We start from the raw sequence: 23,724 nt of genomic DNA on the forward strand, positions 1-23,724 counted from the left end.
GAAGGAAGGAAGGAAGGAAGGAAGGAAGGAAGGAAGGAAGGAAGGAAAGAAAGGCTTAGAAATGTTGCCATCATACAGCATACTGTAAATTACTCATATATCCTCAGAGTCTAAAACTTTCTGCATTTGTATTTGCATCTGTGTGTCAATTTGCCCCCCACCTTCAAGGTTTATTTTTTCTATGTATCTTTGTAACTTACCTGAAAAATAGTAACAAAATTCTTGTGTGCTTCTGGGCAATTGGAGGCCTTCTGTGAACCTTTGAGTCTCATTATTTGCACTAGTGTTGGTGGTCAAATACTCATAAAATTCTTTAAGCTCTATCAGTGTGCCATCCACCCCTCAATCTCAATGAAATGCAAGAATTTGGAAGAATAACATGTCACACATGTATTATGATAGTATTAACTGACGTGTTAGCAGCATCTCTGGAATTAAAGGTGTTTTGGTTTCCTTAAAAAGAAAGTTACTTCCTCTAAGCTGTCAGTTTTTTAAGTGTACAGTGATCTCTTTGAACTTCCCTACCGGAAGTGTTCCAGTAATTACTGACAGTTGTTATTCAGTGAGAATCGTTGTAATTTGTGTATAGCTTTCCTTTCCTGTTTCTGTTAAATAAACTTTGGGTCGCATTCGGATACTTCAGGCTTGATTCTTCTTTGAAAAGAGTTGTGTAGCACGTGAAGAAATAACGAATTAATCTAATTGTATTAAATCAAAATGAACCTTTTTGAAAAAAATCATTGGTACTTGATTCTAGACATAATTGACAGTGTTCTCGTTGACTCAGGAATGTACAGAGGTCAGCTGTATCTGCAGTCATCAGTCAGAATTTCAGAAAAGTTTCCTACAAGTCCCAAGGCCTTGGAATCTGTCAATAATGAATACGCACTTATGCCTTTGCCAACAATCAAATGGAAACCCTTAATTCGTAAGTGAATTGTGAACTTTCGTACTACTGAAGAGTTCGGAGGCCTTCTCATGACTGTCTTTGTCCTAGTATTGAACACCACAGAGATTACAACTGTTATGGACTCTTTCTTTTCTGACAAGCTAGGAAGGTATTTCAGACGTCAGTGAATTTTAATTATCTTTTACAGCGTGGTTTCATTGAAACAGCAGCTGCTCCTAAAGAAATCAGTGTTAATAAAATATTGCTCTAGACAAATTAGAAACACTCTTAACCCCTCCGTGACTATGCCTAAGGATCCCTTAGCTCTTAACATATTAGGAATATTTATGAAATGGGCACCTGGGTGGCTCAGGTGGTTGAGCATCCAGCTCTTGATTTCGGCTTGGGTCATAGTCTCAGGGTCATGGGATCAAGCCCAACATTGGGCTCTTTGCTGGGCATGGAGCCTGCCTGAGATTCTCTCTCTCCCTCTCCCTCTGCCCACCCCCCTGTGCTTGCTCATGTGCTCTCTCTCTCTCTTTATTATTCTCTAATAAAAAAAAATTTAAAGAATATTTCTGAAACATTATCTGGTTATTACATCATATTCTTTGAGACATTTAAATGAGTTGAATTCAAATAGTAGGCCACCTACTTCCTTATCTTTCCATAGCTTATATATGTTTTTTATCACATATATCACATCCTATTTTAATTACTTGTTTAAATGAGTCATCTTCTCTACAAGACTACTTTTCAAGGGGAAAGAACCTTGAGTCATTTACTTAACATATTTGAACAGAACAGTGGTTGAATATCTGTTTTTTGACTGAATGAGGTACATGCATTTTCCTGGAAGTCTTAACACTTAAGATTTTACCGTTTTCTTTTAGATTCTCCTTCCAGAACTCCTGTCTTGGTGGGGTCTGATGAATTTGACAAATGTCTCAGTAACGATAAGTTTTCTCATGAAGAGTACAGTAATGGCGCGCTTTCAATCTTGCAATACCCATATGGTAAGTATTCACCCATATGGTGAAGCTCGCACTGAAAATGCCGCTTTACTTTTCCTTTTAGTTTATTTATTAATTTGAGATTAATTAGTAGGATTCAAATGAAAGGTAGTTAATTGGAAGGTAGAAAATATCTTCGGAGGAATAGTATGAATGGTGGCCAAAGATGCAAGTTCCAGAATTAGATTGCCAGGGTTCAGATCCCAGTTTTGCCACATACTAGGTTGGGCACACCTAACTTAACTGCATCTTGGTTCATCTGTAAACCAAGGATAGTAATCCTGATATTTATTTCTTAGATTGTTACAAGGTCTAAACGAGGTAATACACATACAGTCTTAGCTAGCACTATGTCGTATTCGGTAAGCATTAATTCTTGTGATTAGCTTTCATTTAGTTATCAGCCTATTTAATATAATCTATATAATATCAGCCGGTATAATAAAGAAAATAGGTATTTCCCATAGTGCTATATGAAAACGCTATAAAATGAGGGGATTTTAATTTTGTCCTCCAACAAGGGAAATTAAGTTAAGAGGAGGTGAAATTTGATAGGAAATACATTCCTGGGTGTTTAAAGTTAGGATGTATTCAGATGTGAAAGGACATTGAATAGTTAGATATAAAAAAAATTGTCAGATCTGCATTAAACAAAAACAGATTCCTCATCATTCACCCTAGATGCTAGCACTGGGAAGTTGTTGTAAAATTTAAATTGACAAAAACAGAGGGCTCTGACCTAGAAGCAACAGTCTTTATCTGATGCTGATCAAAATACAAGGTAAGAGAGAATTGTGTAGTCTGTCCACGTGGTACAAAGTAGAAGCCAAACAGGTGGGCTGCTTTCCAGGACAGCCTGATTTTAACAGCTTGAAATGAACCAAGGAGACTGTTGGAGATATTTTCTTCTGAGTTTGCAAAGAATAATTTTTGGTAAAATTTGTATTTTACGGATGGCAAATGAGAGTAAAGCTTAAAAACCTTGAAGGAAGATTTGAGTACTGTCTGATTCTTTTTTGCATTTAAAGAATTGGATTATTAATGAAGTAACAAAGAAGACAGCCCTTAAGGTTTTTTCCTGGTCTTATTATTCAGTACAAAGAAAATCTATGATGCTTATGGAATAAAGGAAAATATGTTTGTGTAGGAAAAAAGAAAAAGTAGGGTAATGAGGCTATTGAAAAGCATTAAAGTAGATGAAGCTTTAATAAAAGGAATTAGTAATAGAAGTGATAAGAAAACAGATAATGTTTAACAATTAAAGGTGGCTCTGTATTGGTTTATCTTTTTAAAAATAATCTTTTAATGTTTGTTTTGGAAGATAATGGTTATTATCTACCATACTACAAGAGGGAGAGGAGCAAACGGAGCACACAGATCACAGTCCGATTTCTCGATAACCCAAATTACAGCAAGAACATTCGGAAAAAGGATCCTGTTCTCCTCTTACACTGGTGGAAAGAAATAGTTGGAACTATTCTGTTTTGTATTGTAGCCACAACTTTTATTGTGCGTAGACTTTTCCATCCTCATCCTCACAGAGTAAGACATTTTTTAGAATCTAATGCATTTCAGAGTGTTGGGAGAAAGTGTGTGTGTGGTGGGGACTAGGGGGACATGTGCTTAAGTTTCGCCATGAACTCATTGTTGCCCGTCCTCTCCTGTCTCCTGACTTATCATCCTTTCCCTCCTCATCTGGCCTTCACCCCTCCCATTTCACTTCCCGCTGACAAGGGAAATGCTGTATTCGTGTTCTTAGAATACTTTTCTGTTTGTCCATATTATTTTTTTAAATGTTATCTTATAGCTTAAGATTGTTAGCTAACTTCAATTCAGCTTTACTAATGATTTTTCCCCCACCTTATCAGCAAAGGAAGGAATCTGAAACTCAGTGTCAAACTGAAACTAAATATGATTCTGTCAGTGGAGAAGCTAAGGACAATAGCTGGAATGACATAAAAAATTCTGGATATGTATCACGGTAAGAGTCTCATCATATATAAAGTATATATGTGCTCAGCTTCTGGTAGCAACTGTTTGAATCAAGGAAGAAATGACCTCTAAACTAAGATCTTGTTTAACTTTTTCTTTAATGTGTCAGTATCCAGGGAAATGAAACATAGACTTAACCCTCAAGTAACTTAAATTTATTCCAAGTGTTATGTACCCTAAGGGGTATAAAAATCGTGTTACAGAAGTCCAAAATTAAGTTCTTATTCAGATCACTTCGTTATCGAGGGTATGCCCTGTCCTGGGCTTGGCATTAACAGTACCAAACTATTATTGTGTTATTAGAGTATGATAGAAATCTCTATGTGTTAACTTATTCTTCAATTATTTATTTCATCTTTATTCTGTCTAGAATAAGAAGTAGAAAAATAGGGGAATACACCAATAGGTCATTTTAAAAGCAGAAGAGGGAGGTGAGTCCCCTAAAAAGTAGGCACTTCAAATAATTTGAAGGTAAAATAAAAGTAGAGAATCTGTTATCATCTGTCAGGCGTACGGGTCATTACGCTTTGTGGTACAGGAAGTGGTACTGTGGTTCATTTTTCATATTACCTGATTTCTTCCTGCATTTTCCCTTTGTTTTGATGTTATACTTAGCACTTGGCGATATGGGGACAAGGAAGAGATACAGAACCTTATTGTTTAATATCTAGGGTAATGGTTTTATGACAGAAAAGATTGAAAATTACAGCGAAAATGTGTGATACTTGGGTGATGTGTAGACCTAATTTATCTAAGCTGCGTTCATACTGTATTATCACAAGCTGAGAATTGCCCGTATTCAATTTGTTTTAGCTACAAGTTTCCCAAAGCAGAATTTACTAGGTGACTAAGAAATGGCAAAGGCTTTAGTACCCTTCTGATGAAGATGCTGACTATTTTGTCAGTGGCCTCAACAGCAGCAGGCAGAGAGAGGGAGAGAACTAGGGACCTGACAAGGCAGAGAGAGGGAGAGAACTAGGGACCTGATAAGGCAGAGAGAGGGAGGGAACTAGGGACCTGACAGCTCTCACGGGGTAATCCACCACTGAAGCCATTCATGGTTCATTCAACATTTACTCGGAACAACTGAGTGCAGGACAGTATTTCTGGCTTTGGGAGAAATAAAAAGACTGGGCCTATCCTGGAGGGGCTTAAAGTCTATGAGGGAAGATAATACCAGGCAAAACAAACAGCTAAGTAAAAAGCCATGAACTACGAGTAACGCAGTGACTGGTTGTGATGATTCAAGAGGGCATCATAAATGAGGTCACATTTTCAGTGAACCTTAAATTGTGAGTAAGGAAGAGTTAGGTAAAGACAGGGAAGAGTAGGGTAGAGTGAATAAACATACATCTATAAGGCTGTTGTGAAGAGAACTGGAATACTGTACTCTGAAATTGAATTAGATTTAATTTTCCTTTCACTTTCTTCAATATGGCAAGTACAGCTGACTGTTTTTCAAATCCAGGAATACCTGATGTTGATCGAATGCCTGCTATATCGTAGGCGCTGTGAAGAACCCGAGCTCTGGGTTCAGTCGTGCATTCAAGTCTCAACTCCGTCATTTGTCAGTTGGGACCTCGGGCAAGATGATACTTACATTTTGCAGAGTCTATAATCATATATAAGATATTTCTCTAACATAGGACAATAAGGCAATTGGCCCTGCAGGAGTAGGGGGTGAATTTCACGAGCTTTGTAGCTGGGGAGATGGATCGGTACCGAAGTGCCTTGACTAGCTATTTTTAGGTATACAAATTATCGTTCTTCATTCTCTGTGACGGTAATTGGCCCATGGAGGATTGGGATCGATTGCCTCTCCTCAACTCCGTGCTCTAACCAGCTGAGCCAACTACTAAATTAATATGAGTGTGCAAATCGTAAAGTAATAAACTTAGCCTTATGAGAGACAGTAAAGATAATCGAATTCAACACTCCCCCATATGGCTGGAAGAACAACTTCCACAGCATGCATGCATTCATTTATTTTTTTCTTATGTTATTTGATGGAGATTTGTTAGACCTTCCATTTTCCAGGTAAGCCTAAGCTCTGGAAATACAAAAAGAAGCAAGAGTGCTTTCCTGCATTCAAGGCCCCCACAATGCAGTTGCTGTGGGGAGAGTGAGCTGCATACAAATAACTGCAAAATATTGAGATTATGTTTAAATAGTTCAAAAAACTACATGCAAAGTGCTATGAGAACCTTAGGACGGGGTCTGGGAAGGTTCCACAGTGGTGGTGAGATGAGCAGAATGAAGGGAAAACGGAGTTTCATTAAGTGCAAAGAAGTAGGCCATCTCAGTAGAGCAAATAGGAGAAGCAAAAGCCCCAAAGTTTCGAGAGAGCCTGGTGCAAGTCGGCTGGAACGTAGAGCGCAGAGCGAAGAGTCAGGCACGAAAGGGAGACGAGGTGAGCCTGTAAGTCACAGATGCGGAGTCAGCTTCTGTCTGAATTCCTCTGGTGACGAGCATACTGACTCATGAGGCAACCTAGCCAATTTCACACAGCTTTGGTTCCTAGAAAGATTTCTAGCTACAAAAACAAACAAAACTTAATAGGACTGATTATATTTTTTCCATAAAATTTACAGGCACTGACATAAGATTAAGCTATGTTTTTTTCTTTTCTTTTTCTTTTTTTTAAGATTTATTTCTGTATTTGAGAAAGAAAGAGAGTGCATGTGGCGAGGGGTGGGGGAGTGGGGGGAGGGAACGGACAGAGGGAGAGGGAGAGAAAGAATCCTCAAGCAGACTCCCCCCTTAGTGCGGAGCCTGTCGCGGGCTTGATCCCAGGACCCTGATCAGGCCCTGAGCTGAAACCAAGAGCAGGACACTTAACTGACTGAGCCACCCAGATGCCCCTAAGCTGTGTTTCTCTAATTGAGTGCAGAATGCCACAGGAGGCAGAAGTTTAGACAACGAAGGATAGAATGTTTTGGTAGGTGATGGAAAGTACTGGACAGGTTAGATCAGTAGTACGGTTGCTGTAAGAACAAGTGATTAACAAGGGATTCCCAAAAAACCCAAGAAGGGTTTTTATATTTTATAAATTTCCTAGGAAAAAATTAGAATGGGTTTGCTCCATGTACATAAACAGAAGAACAAAGAATACTAGTAGTCAAATTTAAACTGCAATCTCTATTAAAATAAGTTCTACGGGGGGCGCCTGGGTGGCACAGCGGTTAAGCGTCTGCCTTCGGCTCAGGGCGTGATCCCGGCGTTGTGGGATCGAGCCCCACGTCAGGCTCCTCTGCTATGAGCCTGCTTCTTCCTCTCCCACTCCCCTTGCTTGTGTTCCCTCTCTCGCTGGCTGTCTCTATCTCTGTCGAATAAATAAATAAAATCTTAAAAAAAAAAAAATAATAAGTTCTACGAGACTTACTGAGTTTATGTACTTTTTATGTACCATAAAGTAAAATTGAACTACTGCCTTATTAAATTTCCCTTTTTTTTTTTTTTTTAAGCTATCTAACAGACTTTGAACCAGTTCAGTGCATGGGTCGTGGCGGGTTTGGAGTCGTCTTTGAAGCCAGAAACAAAGTAGATGACTGCAATTACGCTATCAAGAGAATCCGCCTCCCCAACAGGTAAGGGAGGGCGTTGTTAGTGGGCTTGCAACTAGCGCCGTGTTGCTCATCTCACAGGTAAGATGTCCTTCTTGCTGTACTCCGCACATCCTATAGAAAACATAGTTTCCGACCTTCTGAATCTTAGCTTGTAAGTGCCACCAGGTAACCAGCCGTCGAAAAAGGGGTGATCTATTTAGATTGCTTTGCGTCGACTTAAAAAAAAATCTGCCCTTGTTTTTGATTCTTAAACACTCAGAACTTTTCCACAGTGAATCGTGATGACTATCATATTTACTACATAGCACCATTTAAAAATAATCTATATATTGTGGAAAATAGGGGAAAGTATTAAAACAAAAATCATCTGCGTCTTCTCTTCCCAGTAGTGCTCACTATATTACCATTTTTGGGTATTTCCCTTAATTTTTTTTCTGGTCATAAATTTACCTAGTTAGTAGCATAGTTACCAATCCAGTACAGTTTAATCTGTTGCTTACTTTATTGTATCCTTGGCATTTTCCATGTTATTAGGAGGATTTTATTAAAACGTTAAAACAAAGTATTTTATGGTTGGATAATAGTCCAGTTGATACATGTGAAATATTTTGTTTAACTGTTTCTTTATTGTTAATTGGGTTTCAGGTTCGTTGCAGTTAAAAACAACTTTGCAGGGTCCATCTTTTATATAAATTTTTGACCACATCTGTTTCCATAGGATAGATTCCTAGAAGTAGCATTTCTAACTCAGAACAGTGTCATGTTTAAGATGATGGGCTTTGAGTAATGCCTTCTTTTCCATCTATTTTAGAAAGCTCCTATTGATTTTTTTTTTTAAGATTTCTTATTTATTTGAGAGAGCGAGAGCAGGAGCAGGGGGAGAGAGAGAGGCAGACTCCCCACTAAGCAGGGAGCCCGATGCAGGACTCGGTCTCAGGACCCTGATCATGACCTGAGCCGAAGGCAGACGCTTGACTGAGCCACCCAGGTGCCTGTAAGCTCTTATTGATTCTTAATTAAATGTGCACTAATTGCTCTGTTGTCCTTGTAACTGGTAGTTAAACATTCTGTCCAACAGTTAGGGACACAAGACTGGGATGGATTTGTGTACTAATTCTTTTCCTTGGGCCTAGTTCTTTTCCTTGGTATATAATTTTTGAATAGTTTAAATATTCATTTGTGCAAGGTACCATGTCGGATATGAAATTAAGCAAATCTTCTGCCCCCAAGAACCAATAACTCTTTGAGGCTTTTGCATATATATTCAAGTAACTACAATGCAAGGAAGGTTATGACCTGGTGTCTTCCATTAGTGAATAGTTTCTCGTGAAAAAGTGCAGATATAACTGAAATCAAGGAAGGCAAGCTTTTTGGAGGTGGTGACATTTGTGCTGGGTATTCAAGAGTAGCCTGTCACTCAGCAGACAGATGTGTAGGGAGAGATGGCCAGCTACACAAAATGGCCTGACAAAGGCTCGAGGAAAAGCACTTGGAGGTGATAGAACAGTTAGTGGGATCCCTAGAAATGGGAGATTAGACCCACCAGAAAAGCTGTCAAAGCAGAAACTCAAATCTGGATCCTTTTCTAATTAAACTTCATTGCCTGTGATATTCTGTATTTGAGGCTTGCTTTAAACAAACAAACATGCTAATACAGGTTTTTTGGATGGTAATACGTGCCAATTACATATGTACCAGTATGGTCGTTCTCCAGCCTCCTGAGCTGCCGTCCTGAGCTCTCTTTCCTGAATACTTCACTTACGCCCGTTCATCCTCCTGTTGAATTAACAAATATTAAGTGGTCTTTATATCTTTAATGGTCTGTAGTCATTCATTTTTAGTCATCCAAGAAAGCTTTGTTTGAATGAGGCAATGTGTTCGTAGCAGTTATTTCTAGAAGGAAAAAAAACCCTAAAATACATGTATTTTTTTAAACTGCAAACTCTACTGTGTGGCTTTTTAAAATTGTGCCACTAGGGCTAACTCGTCTGTTTCTAATTTTAGATTCGAGAGAATTTTATTTTCTTATTTCTCACTAGAGATATGATTACTTTTTCAGATAAGAGCAATCTTCAGTGTTGTCTCTTTCTCTGTATTTCAGGGAGTTGGCTCGGGAAAAGGTAATGCGAGAAGTTAAAGCCTTAGCCAAGCTTGACCATCCAGGGATTGTTAGATATTTCAATGCGTGGTTAGAAGCACCACCAGAGAAGTGGCAAGAAAAAATGGATGAAATTTGGCTGAAAGATGAAAGGTAACTTGGTTAGACATAGACTTAAAAGCTAGTACCTTCTTTAGGGCTAGTTTTTTTGCTTATGTGAATAAAATATCATTTCTATAACTAGAGATAAGTTTTGCTTATTTGTTTTAGGGAAAAAAATGCTGTTCTCTTTGTCAGGTTTTAGAACGTTATCTAGCCACTTGTTAATTGAAAAGTTTATTTAAAAAAAAAGAATGAAAAGTTTATTTTTTAGAACATGAATTTTAAAAATTATTTGTAGATAGGGCTGTATGAATTATAAATCGCTAAGGGATTTACAGTGGCTTTTCTCTTTAAGAGGTTTTGTCTGCTTTTGTCACCACTTCTTTATTTTAGATTTTCAGTTTCTCAGTAGTTAACAGTTTACAACTCCTTTAAAACTATCCAACTACTTTAAAGCTATTTGCAGTTAAAAATACTTAAACTTGGGTAACCTGAAGATAATTCCCATATTAAGTATGCTCTGCTGTAGGAAGGAAGGCTCTTTTAAAAAGGAGTGAATGAGAACAGAGAGGAAACGGGCTGCATATAGACAATTTACCAAATAATTGAGAGTAAAATTCCTGCGTGAAAGTACTAAGCACAGCCTAGATCCGCATGCGGTAACTTGTTAAGATGACACTTACAAATGCGGTCAATAGCCAGACCACGGAAGGACCAAGTGAGGTGGCCCCATGGCTCAGGGCCCTGCGGGCTTCTGCCCTAATTCAGACAAGGGCTTCGAACCATGGCCACTGAGGAGTCCTGTCCTTGGCGGTCCCTCGGTGCTTTGTGATTTGCATAAAGGCCCTGGCTGCTCTGGCATGACAGTCCCAAGTAACTGTTTCAAGTCTACAATTAAGCTTTCCAGTTGAAATCTTTTAGAAGAAATAGATGGAATATAATGCTCTCTCTCATAGAGCATGTTTTCATTTCATCTGTGTGTTGTTTGCCATTTGGTACTGGCTTTCTTATAGATGAAGCTTTTAGAATAAAGACTGCGGTTCCGACCATTTAATCGGCACATATTGCCTCTCTTCCCTTTGTACCTGTCCCACTTTTAGCACAGACTGGCCGCTCAGCTCTCCTAGTCCCATGGATGCACCGTCAGTTAAAATACGCAGAATGGATCCTTTCTCTACAAAGGAACATATTGAAATCATAGCTCCTTCTTCACAAAGGAGGTCTTTTTCAGTAGGGATTTCCTGTGGCCAGACGAGTTCATCTGAGAGCCAGTTCTCTCCGCTGGAATTTTCGGGAACGGACCATGCAGATACCAGTGAGTCCGTGGATGCAGCGTGCAACCTCCGGGACAGCTGCCTCACGGACTGCGATGTGGAAGATGGTACTATGGATGGCAATGACGAGGGACACTCCTTTGAACTTTGTCCTTCTGGAGCTTCTCCTTACGAAAGGTCAAGGGAGAGAACATCCTCTTCTATAGTATTTGAAGATTCTGGCTGTGATAACGCGTCCAGTAAAGAAGAGCTCAAAACGAAGCGACTGCATATGGGCAACCATTGTGCGAATAAACTAAGTGCTTTCAAGCATTCCAGTAGCGAGTCTTCTTCCGAACCGAGTATCTCTGTCTCTCCTCCGAGACCGACCACTTTAAGTCTAGATCTCACCAAAAACACTGCAGAAAAACTCCAGCCCAGCTCTCCGAAGGTGTATCTTTACATTCAGATGCAGCTGTGCAGAAAGGAAAACCTCAAAGACTGGATGAACAGCCGCTGCACCATAGCGGAGAGAGAGAGGAGCGTGTGTCTGCACATCTTCCTGCAGATCGCAGAGGCCGTTGAGTTTCTGCACAGTAAAGGCCTCATGCACAGGGACCTCAAGGTCTGTATTCGTGGGACAGCTCCCAAGGGTTTCGGCCTGACCTTCTGTGCTAGAGAGCAGTACTTTCCGTATCGGTCAGTTTTTAACCGAAGTGCCCTGAAGAGTGAAGGACAGGAAAGGTGTCAGAGAGGGGTGCAGAGGCCTGGGGAAGGAGCCCGAGGAGCCTGCTGCAGAAAGAAGGCTTGTGGTCTGAAAACTTGAGGCAGAGCATGTCTTCTCTTCTGCGATGTGTTTATGTTCATTTTACCGCAAAAAGTATTCCCGTTCCTCTGGCTAAAAAAGATCCACCGTGAGCAGATACACCCTGTTTTTCCTATGGCTTTGGGTAACCCTGACCTAAGTTCCCGAGGGCCCCAAGGTAGTGTGGTGACAGGCACCCAAGTGGAAGGAGAGACGCAGTTTCCTTCATTAGCCAGCTCTGAATTGGGGCAAATCTCCAGGCTTTTTGCCCCTATTCCCGAACTGTTTAGCTCTGGGGAAGGGCGTGAGAAGCTAGATGGAGAAAGAAAGCAAATAGTTAGCCAGGTTATTGTTTGTGGCGCTAAAGCCTTTGATTCTATTTTCAGTATATACAATATTGAATATTGTGGCAATGTGATATGCTAAATTATAATATATATATAGCATAGATGTATTACTAGAATACTCAATATTTCCTAGGTGTGTGTTTCTGAAATAAGCATACGGAACTCTTACTTGACTAATTTCTTCCGTATTTCATGTGCTCATGCTGATCGTCAGTAAATATGTAGTGAACATAAAAGCGCTTTTCTGATGGAAGTAGCTTAAATTATTGATTTGAAGTATTTTCAGTTTTGTTTTGTGTAACCAAAAACTTTTGTTTCAGACACCAAAGTAGCTACTTGGACAAGTTCTTTTCTTCTCATATCAGCAGTACGTGTTTTAATCCTTGAACATATTTTTAGGAGTTTGGAATAGGGGGGACCAGAATTAGAATTCGTTCCTATTTTCCGGAGTAATTGTTATTGAATTATATATAATCACTGTGCTTCAGTGATTCTGACGTGGGCCCAAACTGACTGACAGGAATTATTCTGCACTGAAGGAAAAGTTCAGAGATGATTTCTTTTGGTTGGAAAGGAGAAGACAACTAACTTCCAGGAAGCCAGATACTAACTTGAGAGGGTGCTGGCTGTTTGAATGTCGTAAACATTTATTATTTGGTGAGAAATAATTAACTGATATACACATTCTTTTTGCTTTTAGCCCTTGCTATACACCCAAAATGCCAAGTTGAAAGGAATTGTAATTATGTTTTCACTAATAATGAGTATCCTTCTGCTGATTTTATAATGCTAAAGAGATACTAGTGAATATTTGTTAAATGCTACACTGCTGTCTAAAGATTTTTTTCTGTGTTTGTCTACGCACCAAAAAAATTCCAGGAGGAAAATTAATTTTCCCATAGTTTTCCTAGAAATCGAGAAGTTTAGGGGCGCCTGGGTGGCTCAGTCGTTAAGCGTCTGCCTTTGGTTCAGGGCCTGATCCCAGGGACCTGGGATCGAGCCCCACACTGGGCTCCCCGCTCAGTGGGAAACCTGCTTCTTTCTCTCCCACTCCCCCTGCTTGTGTTCCCTCTCTCGCTGGCTGTCTCTCTCTGTCAAATAAATCAATAAAATCTTTAAAAAACAAAACAAAAAAAAGTTTATTCCTTTGTAAAGATATACTGTCTTTAAAGATTTCTAGGGTGCCAGAAAAATTACCTCCAAGATTTCTATTCCCAGTTTAAACAGCTCTGCATTCTGTTCATTCTGACCCAAGTTTCTGAAGTCCTTGTTAAACCTTCTGGCCCTCTCCCACTTTTGTTCCTTGCTCAGTTTTTGTCATTGGCACTCTCCAGCCCCCCAGTTCTCCAGACTTACTTCCAGTCTCTTCTCTTCCCTCTAGCTGGGCTTCCTGCTGGGCTTTTCACAGGTCCTCAAATACATTGTGTCCTCATAGAGCCTGGTATTTCTCATTTAAATTCTCATCACACTTGTATTATTTATCCTTTGGTTTCCGTGTCTGTTTTGTTCACCTGTTATGGCCTTAGCATAATGCCTGACACATTCTATATGCTCATGTCATTTTATTTTGAATAGTCTTTTGTTTGCAGCCAAAAGGAAATTTATTGGCCCATGTAACTGAACTGTCCTAGATTCAGGGAAAACTTTATCTAGGATCAAGTGATGTAGCCAGAACCTGTCCCTTGCCCCATCACCATTTCTTGTTTCCATTTTCAGGCATGCTCTCCCTTTACTATCCCAGGATAGCTGCCAGCAATTCTCAGGGCTACATGTTATAAGTCTTTAGAGGTGGCTGGAGAGATAGGCATGGAGAGAAAAGGGCATGGGAGAAAAGTATCTCTTTCCCCCAGGATTGATCGGGAGTCCTGGGTTTCCTTCTAATTGCTAAGCCAAGGACACATATCCATCCCTAGATCAGTCTCCTGTCCAGGGGGCTGGAATCATGCTGATGGACTTCTACAACCTCTGGCTGTAACCTTGGGACCACGTCCACCTGAACTACGGGATGGCTGCACCGTTGGGGGAAAAAGGGAGTTCCCAAAGCCAAGTCAGGGTATTTCTGATGGAAACACAGGGGGTAGATGGTAGAGAACCCCCCGACCCCAAAAAGTCTATTATGGTGCTTAGTAAATAACAAGTGACACCAGAAAGTAGGGGAGAGGAGGAGATGTGAAATTTAAGGCATTGCAGTGTGTGTTGTCTCTCACATGTCATCTGTGGGAGAGCGGGAGGTTATCACTCTAGACTTTGGTTATACGCAATAACTTGATTGCTTCAAAGTCAACATTGTAGAATCGTATTTTGGAGTTCGGGAATAAGAAGCTTTTTGTCTGGCAGTGTTTGAAGCCTGATGAAATTCAGTTTCATGAGCTAAATGGCTTCCTTTTTCCTTATTTTAAGGGCTCTGAACGGTGGTTATGTTAGCCACGGTGGGTGCTGAAGGAAAGGTGATGTATTTCATCTCATGAGAAATCTGTTTGGATCTGTCCTATAAACAGTTACATATGAGAGTTTAGAACTCCGGACAGAGGTCTGGGAGTGTACAGGAGCATATGGGTATTAGAAGAGTCAGCACAAGGTTGTAGTAAGGCGCTCTTACTCTCCTTGGTAACCTGCCTCCCCTCCACCACCCCCCCCCCACCTGCCAGACACAAACGAAAGGCCAGTCTGTTTCATTCATTCGTCAGTGCTGGTCCTGTGGCAGTGAACCAGAAGTCTTTTTCTTATGGAACCAGACCCCTTGGGTTTGAATCCTGCTCTGCCACTTGCTAGGTAAATACCCTTGGGCACTTAACTGCTCTGGGCCTCAGTTTTCACATCTGTAAAATCTAATAGGGTTGTAAGTATTACATGAGTTAATAGTAGTAAGCTGCTTAGAACAGCTCCTGGCGCATCACCAGTGCTCTGTATGCATTTGCTATTATTACTACTATTATTATCAGGGCTTCAGTCATAAACATAAAAAGCTTGCCAAAGGAGAGTTTCTAGAATACTGAGATTGATGACTGGGCCCTAGAAAATGTGAATCTCTAAGAGTTTAAATAGATGTTCAATAAATGCTCCCTCCCTTTGCTTCCCTCCCCTTTTCCTTACTGTAACAGTACTTGCTTAGCATTGCAGGATTCCTTTATTTTCATATTAGTCTGTTTAATGCTTGAGAATATCTAGTTTCTTGTATTTCTCTTCTGTAGTTATTTAAGTTACTCTCTTCACTTTCTCTCCTTCTCCATGCACACCTATCATGCGTTTGTCTGTCTTTTTCCAGCCTTCCAACATATTCTTTACAGTGGACGATGTGGTCAAGGTTGGAGACTTTGGGTTAGTGACCGAAATGGACCAGGATGAGGAAGAGGAGATGGTTCTGACCCCGATGCCAGCCTATGCCAGACACACAGGACAAGTGGGGACCAAACTGTATATGAGCCCAGAGCAGGCAAGTTTTTTCTTTTCCTTCTGAATTAACAATGGATTTTTAATTAGCATGGCTACAAGCTAGATAAGCCCCATGAATCTCCATCCACGTTCTTCTTAAAATGCCCAGTAAGATAAAATCTGAGAATTATGAAAACTGGTAGTAGTGTTCACGGGCAGCACACTAGGGTGCAACTTCTACAATGTGAATTGGAAATGGATTAAGAAAAACACAGTGCATACAACAAGTGCTCACCCCTGAACCGGAACCTGAAATTTAGAACAGCAACCAGAAATTTAGAAAAAGACTTTGAATGCCTCTCTCCCCAATTTAACTCCAGTCCTTCTTATGTACACTATGTAGAAACTTGTTTCAGAGCCAGCTAGAGCCAGAGGTCCCACTCGTTCCAGTAATTCACAAGCAACTTTTAGAACGTACCATGGCAGGAAATAGAGGTAGATGGGCTGGGATATGTTGCCTTGTGGGGATGCTTAGTCTCCAAAGGAAAAGCGCTGTGAACAGGACAGAGCCTGGAAGAGTGGTGGGAGCAGGGTATCCTGGGAGCATCAGAGAAGCATGTCCAGCCCAGCTAATGATACAAGCTTATATATGCTTCCACATCAGCAGTTCTCAAACTTTGTGGTCTCAATACCTGTTTATACTTGTAAACATGATTGAGAACCCAAGAGCTTTTCTTTTTCTTTTTTTTTTTTTTTAAAGATTATTTATTTATTAGAGAGAGAGAGACAGCCAGCAAGAGAGGGAACACAAGCAGGGGGAGTGGGAGAGGAAGAAGCAGGCTCCTAGTGGAGGAGCCTGATGTGGGGCTCGATCCTGGAACGCCAGGATCACACCCTGAGCTGAAGGCAGACACTTAACGACTGCACCACCCAGGCGCCCCTCAAGAGCTTTTCATATGGGATTTTTATCTGTCAATATTTGCTGTATTAGAGGATAAAATTGAGAAATTTATAAAAATTTTATTTATTAAAAATAGCAATATTAAGCCTATCACATCTTAAAGGTGTTTTTATGAAAAATAAATATTCTGCAAAATAAAAACAAATCAGCNNNNAGAGCGACATTCGTTTACATTTTTGCAGATCTCTTTAATATCTGACTTAAAAGCTATGTTCTCTGGAGGCCTAGGTGGCTCAGTTGGCTAAGCATCCAACTCTGATCTCAGCTCAGGTCTTGAGCTCAGGGTCATGAGTTCAGGCCCCGCATTGGGCTCCGTGTTGGGCATGGGGCCTACTTAAAACAACAAGAACAAAAAGAGCTAGATTCTCACATCTGCTTTTCCATTTAATCTGTTGGTCTGTTATTTTGATTAAAGTAAATGAAGAAAATCTGACCTCACACAGATAGATAATTGGAAAGGGAGGAATATTTAATAGCATCTTCAGGTAATTCTGGGTATTTGTCTTTGATAGTGCATCAAAACTCAGTAAGGGATAGTTTCTTTAAAGTTATTTGCCCTGGGGCTCCTGGGTGGCTCAGTCAGTTAAGCATCTGCCTTCAGCTTGGGTCATGATCCCAGGGTTCTGGGATCGAGCTCCACATTGGGCTCCCTGCTTAGTGGGAAACCTGCTTCTCCCTCTCCCTCTGCCTGCCACCCCACCCCCTGCTTCTGCTCTCTTTCTCTATCAAATAAATAAATAAAATCTTTTTAAAAAAAGAGTTATTTACCGTGTGGAGTCTAAAACCCTATCACTAAATGTTTATATTCTGTTACTCTAACATCTTTGATCCTTTCTGTGCTTTGAAAGGATCTCTCACCCTTGCACGATTTCGTAACATTGTGCATTGGTAACTTGGAAACTGTTGGTTCCCTAAGTTATGCAACTTTTCCAAGAGTTGTCACAAATTCATTATACGATATTTTTTAAAAACACACTTCAATTAATATTACCACCAGGCTCACCAGAAAAGGCTTTAGGTCTTAAGAAGCAGTCAGGTTCCCCATGGTGAATATGAATTTTCCAAAATTCTGATTTCATGTCAAAGCTCAATTTTTATCATTGGCTACAGATACTGTTCAGTTTTCCTTGAAATGCCGTTCTCACTTTGTTCACCTTTAAGAAAATGTCTGCCAAGTATCCAAGTCAGAATAACCATAGTTTGTCTCCAAGTCCAAATGGTGAAAAAAATGAAAAAAGCAACTGGTTTATATTTGTAATTCCAGCAATTGTGCAGTTGCTTTCTCTTGAGACAACCACTGTGTTTGGATATGGAGCAGAAGAAATGCTTTATGCACGCCTGCCATTTTGTCATGCAGGATCGTATAAAGATGTGTACCTAAGGGTCAAGGTGTAGTAAGAGTAAGGACTTTTACTGCTTCAGCAAAGACATTTTAAGTGAAACTGTCATCTTTGTTGTTACACTGAAGAATATCCTTACCAACAGTCGAGCTTGGCAGCTTGGTGTTGCTCCCTTGCTTCCTGCTAAGGTTGCAGCAGCACACATGTCAGCACGCAGAAAAGACACATCCTGCCTTTGTATTACTATGGAAGTAGTCTTGACCTTGCAGACCTCCCGAAAGGATGTTGGGATCCTCAGGGATCCATTGACCAAACTTTGAGAATCTGTGGGTTAGATTATCTTTGGAAGGTTCTATCAGAGACAAGTCATAGGCGTTGCCTTTGAAAAGGAGGACTTTATTTTACTAGTATACAATGTCCTTTTGTACTTTTGAATTTTTTACATTATCCAAATGTTTATTCTTTGTGTTTAATTTATTTTAATTAAAAAAAATTTAGATGCAAGTATCATTAGGTTTGTGAAACTCAAAACATAATGCTTATGAGAGCACATTTTCAAAACGGAAAGTTCTATTTATAAATGTGTTCTTTGAAAAATAGGGTTTGTAGTGGAAATTTCGAAATCAATAATAAATGGATATTGCTCATACATCAAGAGTCTTTACATGCAAAATGAGGTTCTTTTGTGATAGATTTACTATTAAAACATAAAAACAAAAAAATGTAAAGACCCCTATAGTTAGACATCTTGAATTTCAAAGATAAAGGATAAATGATGCAAGTATTGAGGTAGGAAAAAAAGCTTTACAGCTCCAGAGCTTTTTTCTGTAGCGCTCAATGCTGGAAGACAATAAAGCAACACGTACAATTTCGAGGAAAAATTCATGCATGAATCTTGTATCTGGCCACGAAGGTATTCGTGTACAAAGAATCAAGCATTATTAAACAGATAGGAGTTTAAAAGAATCTTTTAAGTAAAAAAAGCAGGTTCAAAAATATGTGCATAGTGTGCAACCTTTTGTGTAAAGGAAGGAAAGATAAATGTGTATTTATTTATGTTTATATAAAGGAACCCTGGAAGGATGTGCAAGTAACATGGCTATGTGGGCAGCTGGGCAGAGGGGAGGTGACTGGTGGGGGCAGGGACCGGGTGGATGAGGCACAGGTGGGAGGGAAGATTATATGCGCTTTTTGAACCACATGACTGTGTTAACCATTGAAAGTGAATTTAAGGGGCACTTGGGTGGCCCTTGGTTAAGCGTCCAACTCCTGATTTCAGCTCAGGTCATGATCTCAAGGTCGTAAGATCGAGCCCCCACATGAGATTCTGCTTAAGATTCTCTCCCTCTCCCTCTGCCCCCCTCCTCCACTCACGTGCTCACTCTCTCAAAAAAAAAAAAAAAAGTGAATTTAAGAAGGGAAACAAAGATATTGGCAATGGACATCAAAATCAGTTATGTGTCAATGCCATATGAATACGCATACCATATTGAAATTGAATGTAAAATCTAAAATATGTCCTTAGTAAAAGCTTTATAATTTTAAATATAGTCATCATAATAAGCCGGGTCTGTAACTCCCATATTAAATTAACAAAGATCCGGAAATGAAGATGGTGAGAACAGAGGAAGTAAAGATGGGAGTAGAGATTTGTATTTGATGTACGAAATTCAGCAGATAGAATTAGAAGTAACAGTTCTACCTTCTGTGTCACTACAGAGAAGAGCAAAAGGAAAGGGTACGGAAGTACAAAGCAGAACTTAAAGTGATGGTAAAGCCAAATATTAGTTACGACAATAAAAAATAAATGTGTATCAATTTCTCCACGAAAGGGAAAGCTTCAGGTTGGGTTAAATTTTGTTTTTCAAAAAAAGAAAGGTTAAAAGGGGAAGCTAAATAAACTATATACTAGCCCTTAGATATAGTTGGCATTTGAACATTTATAGATGAACTAATTAAAATAAGATATATTTTCATTTCAAACTTCTAAGACCACAAGGAAACATGAGTGTATTTGAAAACAGACATTATAAATGTCTTTCTGTGAGCACAGTGCAGTAAAAAAAAAAGACGACAGCGATTTGATTTGGGGTTTTTGTTTGTTTTGCTCATGTTTTGGATAGCTGGAAATTTAAAACACCCTCCCTAGATAATGTTTCGATGAGTAATAAGGCAAAACTGCTCATGCAAAGCATTAAGAAAGCAATGAAAGGAATGAAAAAAACTGCAATTCCTAGGAAGTTATCAAATTCTATGGGGAGAGAAATTTGTTTGGAAGCCCTTCATTATACGAGCACATCACTGTGAGTGATTCAGCATTGTGCCTCGAAGGCCAAGGAGCTGCAAGTTGAACACAAGTAAGAACTGATACCAGGAGGAGACCAGTGGAACGATAAAGTCACCACATGATGGTAGACTTCAAGAGTTTTAAATCAAAAAGATCTCCTATCTAGCAAATCTAATACTTAAAGGAAGAAATCACAAATAAATTTAGAAATTAGCAAGGATACATGTAGCAGAGGTTTTGATTTATAAGAGACTGTTGTTATACATAGTTGATCACTCACAACCACAGCTATCCAAACTGGCTTAAGGAGGAAAAGAAATCTGATTGGCCCGAATCATCGCATCATGGCCAGTCAAACGATGTGGCCAGGACTTGGTGAAAGAAGAAATTAAGACTGTATGATATATGAAATACTGCAAAAACATGTTTCTGTCCATAGGAAAAAAGATCAGAAGGAAGAGCCAGACAATGTTGGCCACCACTGCTTCTCTGTAGGAGGCTTTGAAAGATATTTTGGGCTTTTCTGTATTTTCCAGTTTTTCTACGTAGGCATGTACCAGAATTAATACTAAAATGCCTTTAGCATTATTTAATTTTTTCGTAATTATTCAAGAGGCTGGAAGTATACCTTCACACTTTTAAGGATTATGAAAACAAAATTGGGAATGACTAAATAAAAGGACTCCTGTCTGGGTGCTTAGGAGAGAAGGGCCTAGTAGATGGAGAGCCTCTCCCCCCATCCCATCCACACCCCACCCCCAAACACCCTTTGAAATAGATGACTCTCCCTCCAATCCCAGTCAGGATCTATCCCATTATACTGGTTTTTTTTTTTTTTTTTCCCACAGCATTTTTTTAAAGATTTTATTTATTTGACAGAGAGAGAAAGAGAGCACAAGTAGGGGAAGCAGCAGGCAGAGGGAGAAGGGGAAGCAGGCTCCCCGCTGAGCAGGACCCGGGGATCATGACCCAAGGCCAAGGGAGCCACTTAACGACTGAGCCACCCAGGCGCCCCTTCACAGCATTTTTTTTTTTTAATTTTATTAATTTATTTGACAGAGAGACAGCCAGCGAGAGAGGGAACACAAGCAGGGGGAGTGGGAGAGGAAGAAGCAGGCTCATAGCAGAGGAGCCTGATGTGGGGCTCGATCCCGGAACGCCGGGATCACACCCTGAGCCGAAGGCAGAGGCTTAACAACTGAGCCACCCAGGCGCCCCTTCACAGCATTTTTAACTCTCTGAAATTGTTTTTTCCTCCCTTCTAAAATATAAGCTATCAGAAAAGCTATCCTAGCTCTTCTCTTGCTTTACTTTGCGTGAGTGAATGTGAATGTCAGTGAAAAAATAAGCACTAGGTGGACTTGACCACCCCACACACTGCTGTGCTGACTGTATCAGGGCTTGTGGCTGACGTGTGTGTGCACACGTGTGTACACATGCGGGTGGGTGTTTGTTGGAGGAAAAGGTTGCCATCTGAGAAAGGAAGAGATCCGTGATAAGTGATACTGTGTTTGTTGATAAAAGATACTATGTTTGTTGTTGAAGATACTGGAAATCAAGGATAGCTGGAGAAATTTTGCCCCGCACGGAGCACAGTAGTGAAAATATGGTAGTTAAAAATGGACAGCCATAATTCTCTTAATAATTCCCTTGTTATTCTTCGGTTATTCTTCTACGTTCTTAATATAGAAATTGTCACTTTATAAAATGTCCCTATAAAAGTCTCTCAGAATACTTTGTATGAACTGTCTTATCCAAGCTTCAGAAGCTGTACTACGACATTGTTTTAAAATATATTTTATCAAAGTTCTTAATTTTCTTATCCTTCTTGGAGAAAATGAGCAGAGACCAGCTACTTTTTTCTTGGTTGTAATGACCAAGAAATACAGTTCATTCTAGTATTACTCAGTGATAAAACAACTTAAGCTCTCAAAGGGTATATTATATTCTACCCCCTTGAGATTTATACTTAATTCCTAATTTTTTAGATATTTTGTAAAGACCACTTTGTATGTGTTCATGAGGCTACGTTTGTTTTTTAAATGTATTTAATAATACTTTTCCTCCTCTCAGTATATATTACTCTATTCCCTATGTAGGGAATATAGGAATGTGTAAGGAAAAAATAAAAATCACTTACTTTAAAAAATCTCTAAAGCATGAACAGTCGTTATTATATCCTTCTATGTGTATGCATACACATCTTACAACATGTATTTATACATACCTTAATTTGGAAAACAAAATTGGGATTCTAGTCCATAAAATTTTGGATAAAATATTAAAATCAAGCATTTGCTACATTATTAAATGTTCTTAGAAAACAGTTTTGGGTATGTGATATTCTCTCTGTTAAGCCATTTGTTTAACATTTGTTTGGGACATTTTAGTGATTTACAAATTTTGCTGTTAGGACTGCCACCGAAATATCTATCCCTGTGTACTCATCTCTGTCCACTTTCCACCACCTTTGGGCAGACGATTATACAGGACTATTTTTTTTTAATGTTTTTTTATTATATCATGTTAGTCACCATACAGTACATCCCCGGTTTCTGATGTAAAGTTCGATGATTCATTAGTTGCGTATAACACCCAGTGCACCATGCAACACGTGCCCTCCTCACTACCCATCACCGGCCTGTCCCATTCCCCCACCCTATACAGGACTATTAAATGGAAGTCAGCGTTTATCGCCAAGCTGCTTTTCCTGAAGGTGTGCTAGTCTAGATGTTCCAAACAGTGTATGAGGGGGTCCTTTTCACCATACCTCTGTAAGCTCTCTTTTTGAGCGTGTGTTCTTGGAATCTTTGCCAAACCCCAAGGATAAGAGGTAAGGGAAGGAGGGGAAGGGAATGCCGCTGATGTGGTCATTGAAACTTTCGATCGGATACTCTGTGCGCACAGAGGTAGGCTGGCTGGTGGAAGGGGCCAGGGAGACGGGTGTCAACTGCGGTTTAGACAGGAGGTGGTGGGGCCTTGGAGTCCCCCCATTAAGAAATGCCTCGATGGAGCAGTTTCAAAGTGACGCCCTTCTCTAACGTTTGCCAAGTATGAAGTTCTGTGCCTAGGGTAATTTTCACAAATAAAAGGGTTCTTCTGAGTCCCAGGAGGTCACTTTTAATTTGAATGAGGCTTTGTTTAATAGAGTAGTTGGGCTGTAATTCATCTGTTCATTTTAACAAATAAGTTTTTATTGAGGGCCTTCTCTATACTTAGCCCAGTGCCGGATGATGGGAACACAAAAGAGGCAGTTCCTTCCCTCCAGGACTTTATAATCTAGTTGTGAACAATAAGAAATAGATACACGTAAAATACAACTAAGAATGCAAAGTAGTCCATAATTAAGTGCGTTAATGAGGGCTAACCGCAGTTGATTAGTGGTTTGGAGTAATGAAGATTTTCTCATAAAAATGGGTGAGGTCTAAGATGATTAGAAATGAGAGATCTGCTTTAGATAGTGTTGGCTTTGAAAATCTTCACCTCGGGGGTAGTTGAGCCGCTTTTACTGGCTCCCACAAACTTTTTTAGCATTGCAAGGCTCCAGGTTTCTGCGGGGCCTATTTTACTGATGCATATCTCCGAGCCATACCTGGGCTTTCCTTCTGTAATGCTGAGTAGTTTAATTACTCTTGCTGTAGTGAGTTAAAGAAAAGAGGCTGCAGAGATCATTAACTCTTTGCTAACGTACATCTAAAC

At 39.8% G+C, this 23,724-nt stretch overlaps 1 protein-coding gene across 1 annotated transcript in view; it reads left to right on the forward strand.

Moving 5' to 3' along the window:
- EIF2AK3 (eukaryotic translation initiation factor 2 alpha kinase 3) overlaps positions 1 to 23,724 on the forward strand; it is a 67,227-nt gene that overhangs the window by 37,804 nt on the left and 5,699 nt on the right. The window contains exons 7-14 of the mRNA XM_040623214.1: positions 788 to 928; positions 1,783 to 1,905; positions 3,224 to 3,444; positions 3,771 to 3,883; positions 7,359 to 7,481; positions 9,562 to 9,711; positions 10,761 to 11,538; positions 15,331 to 15,498. Coding sequence (XP_040479148.1) covers positions 788 to 928; positions 1,783 to 1,905; positions 3,224 to 3,444; positions 3,771 to 3,883; positions 7,359 to 7,481; positions 9,562 to 9,711; positions 10,761 to 11,538; positions 15,331 to 15,498 — 1,817 coding nt within the window. The remainder of the gene's footprint in view (positions 1 to 787; positions 929 to 1,782; positions 1,906 to 3,223; positions 3,445 to 3,770; positions 3,884 to 7,358; positions 7,482 to 9,561; positions 9,712 to 10,760; positions 11,539 to 15,330; positions 15,499 to 23,724) is intronic.

Source organism: Ursus maritimus, unplaced genomic scaffold, assembly GCF_017311325.1.
Source record: "Ursus maritimus isolate PB19 unplaced genomic scaffold, ASM1731132v1 scaffold_6, whole genome shotgun sequence".
In the NCBI taxonomy this organism is placed as follows: Eukaryota; Metazoa; Chordata; class Mammalia; order Carnivora; family Ursidae; genus Ursus; species Ursus maritimus.